At 34.1% G+C, this 927-nt stretch overlaps 1 protein-coding gene across 1 annotated transcript in view; it reads left to right on the top strand.

Annotated features, from left to right (window-relative positions):
• The window catches only part of RMDN1 (regulator of microtubule dynamics 1), a 36,011-nt gene that overhangs the window by 21,906 nt on the left and 13,178 nt on the right, over positions 1–927 (top strand). Inside the window, exon 3 of the mRNA XM_004697728.2 lies at positions 69–259. Within this exon, the coding sequence (XP_004697785.1) occupies positions 69–259 (191 nt within the window). The remainder of the gene's footprint in view (positions 1–68; positions 260–927) is intronic.

Genomic DNA, 927 nt, shown 5'->3' on the forward strand with positions numbered 1-927 from the left:
TGATGTATGTATGGATTGTGATAAGAGTTGTATGAGACCCTAATAAAATGATTAAAAAAATATATCAGCTGACTGGTTTCATATTTTACTCCAAATTAGTGATGATGCAGAGTTACTGTGGCGTTTGGCACGGGCATCACGTGACATAGCCCAGCTTAGCGGAACCTCAGAAGAAGAGAAAAAACGATTGGTGTATGAAGCCCTAGAATATGCAAAACGGGCGCTTGAAAAAAATGAATCAAATTTTGCAGCTCATAAGGTGAGGTGCTTAAAATAACTAAGGTGCTATAATTTCCTGAGGGGTTCAATGGCCTGTACTTACTATTCTAACTGGCATAGCAAAGAAACTTACTCCCTTTAAAAGAAGAAAGGGAAAGATTTATTTTTGTAGTATCTTTTCAAAAAGAAGTAGGTAGTGGTGTTTAAAAAAAAACTTAAATATTCTAACTTTATCACTATGTCTGATACATTACTTTTGTGAATGTATATTTTAAACAAAAGTCTTAGTTTCATGAGTTACCTAAATCTTTATTTTTGGTAGTGTCAACACTTGACAAATATTTTCTCATTTCCTTATGTTATATTTTTTATTTTATGGGGATGTAGGAGTGTAGCAGCTGGACAACTGAAACTCCATATGATTTTTTACATGTCACTAACTCATCTAGTTTCTGGATTTCCTAGTTATTTTAGAACAGTGCTTTTCAATGTTTAGTATGGAGAATGCAGAAGGCTATTGGCATTTTGCTTTAGGACATTGCTTTGCTATGTTGGACTGTTCTCAATCATTATGATAATTGAAGTCCATCCCCACAGATTTCAAAATGCTTCCTTTAGGATTTGGCAGTACTTTTCTCCCTTAATCTCCACCCCCACCCCCCACATTAGAACCATTTGTTATATTAAGAATAAGATAGACATATATTT

The sequence above is a fragment of the Echinops telfairi genome, unplaced genomic scaffold (assembly GCF_000313985.2).
Source record: "Echinops telfairi isolate 266 unplaced genomic scaffold, ASM31398v2 ScPeMD7_1;HRSCAF=3_0, whole genome shotgun sequence".
Taxonomy (NCBI): Eukaryota; Metazoa; Chordata; class Mammalia; order Afrosoricida; family Tenrecidae; genus Echinops; species Echinops telfairi.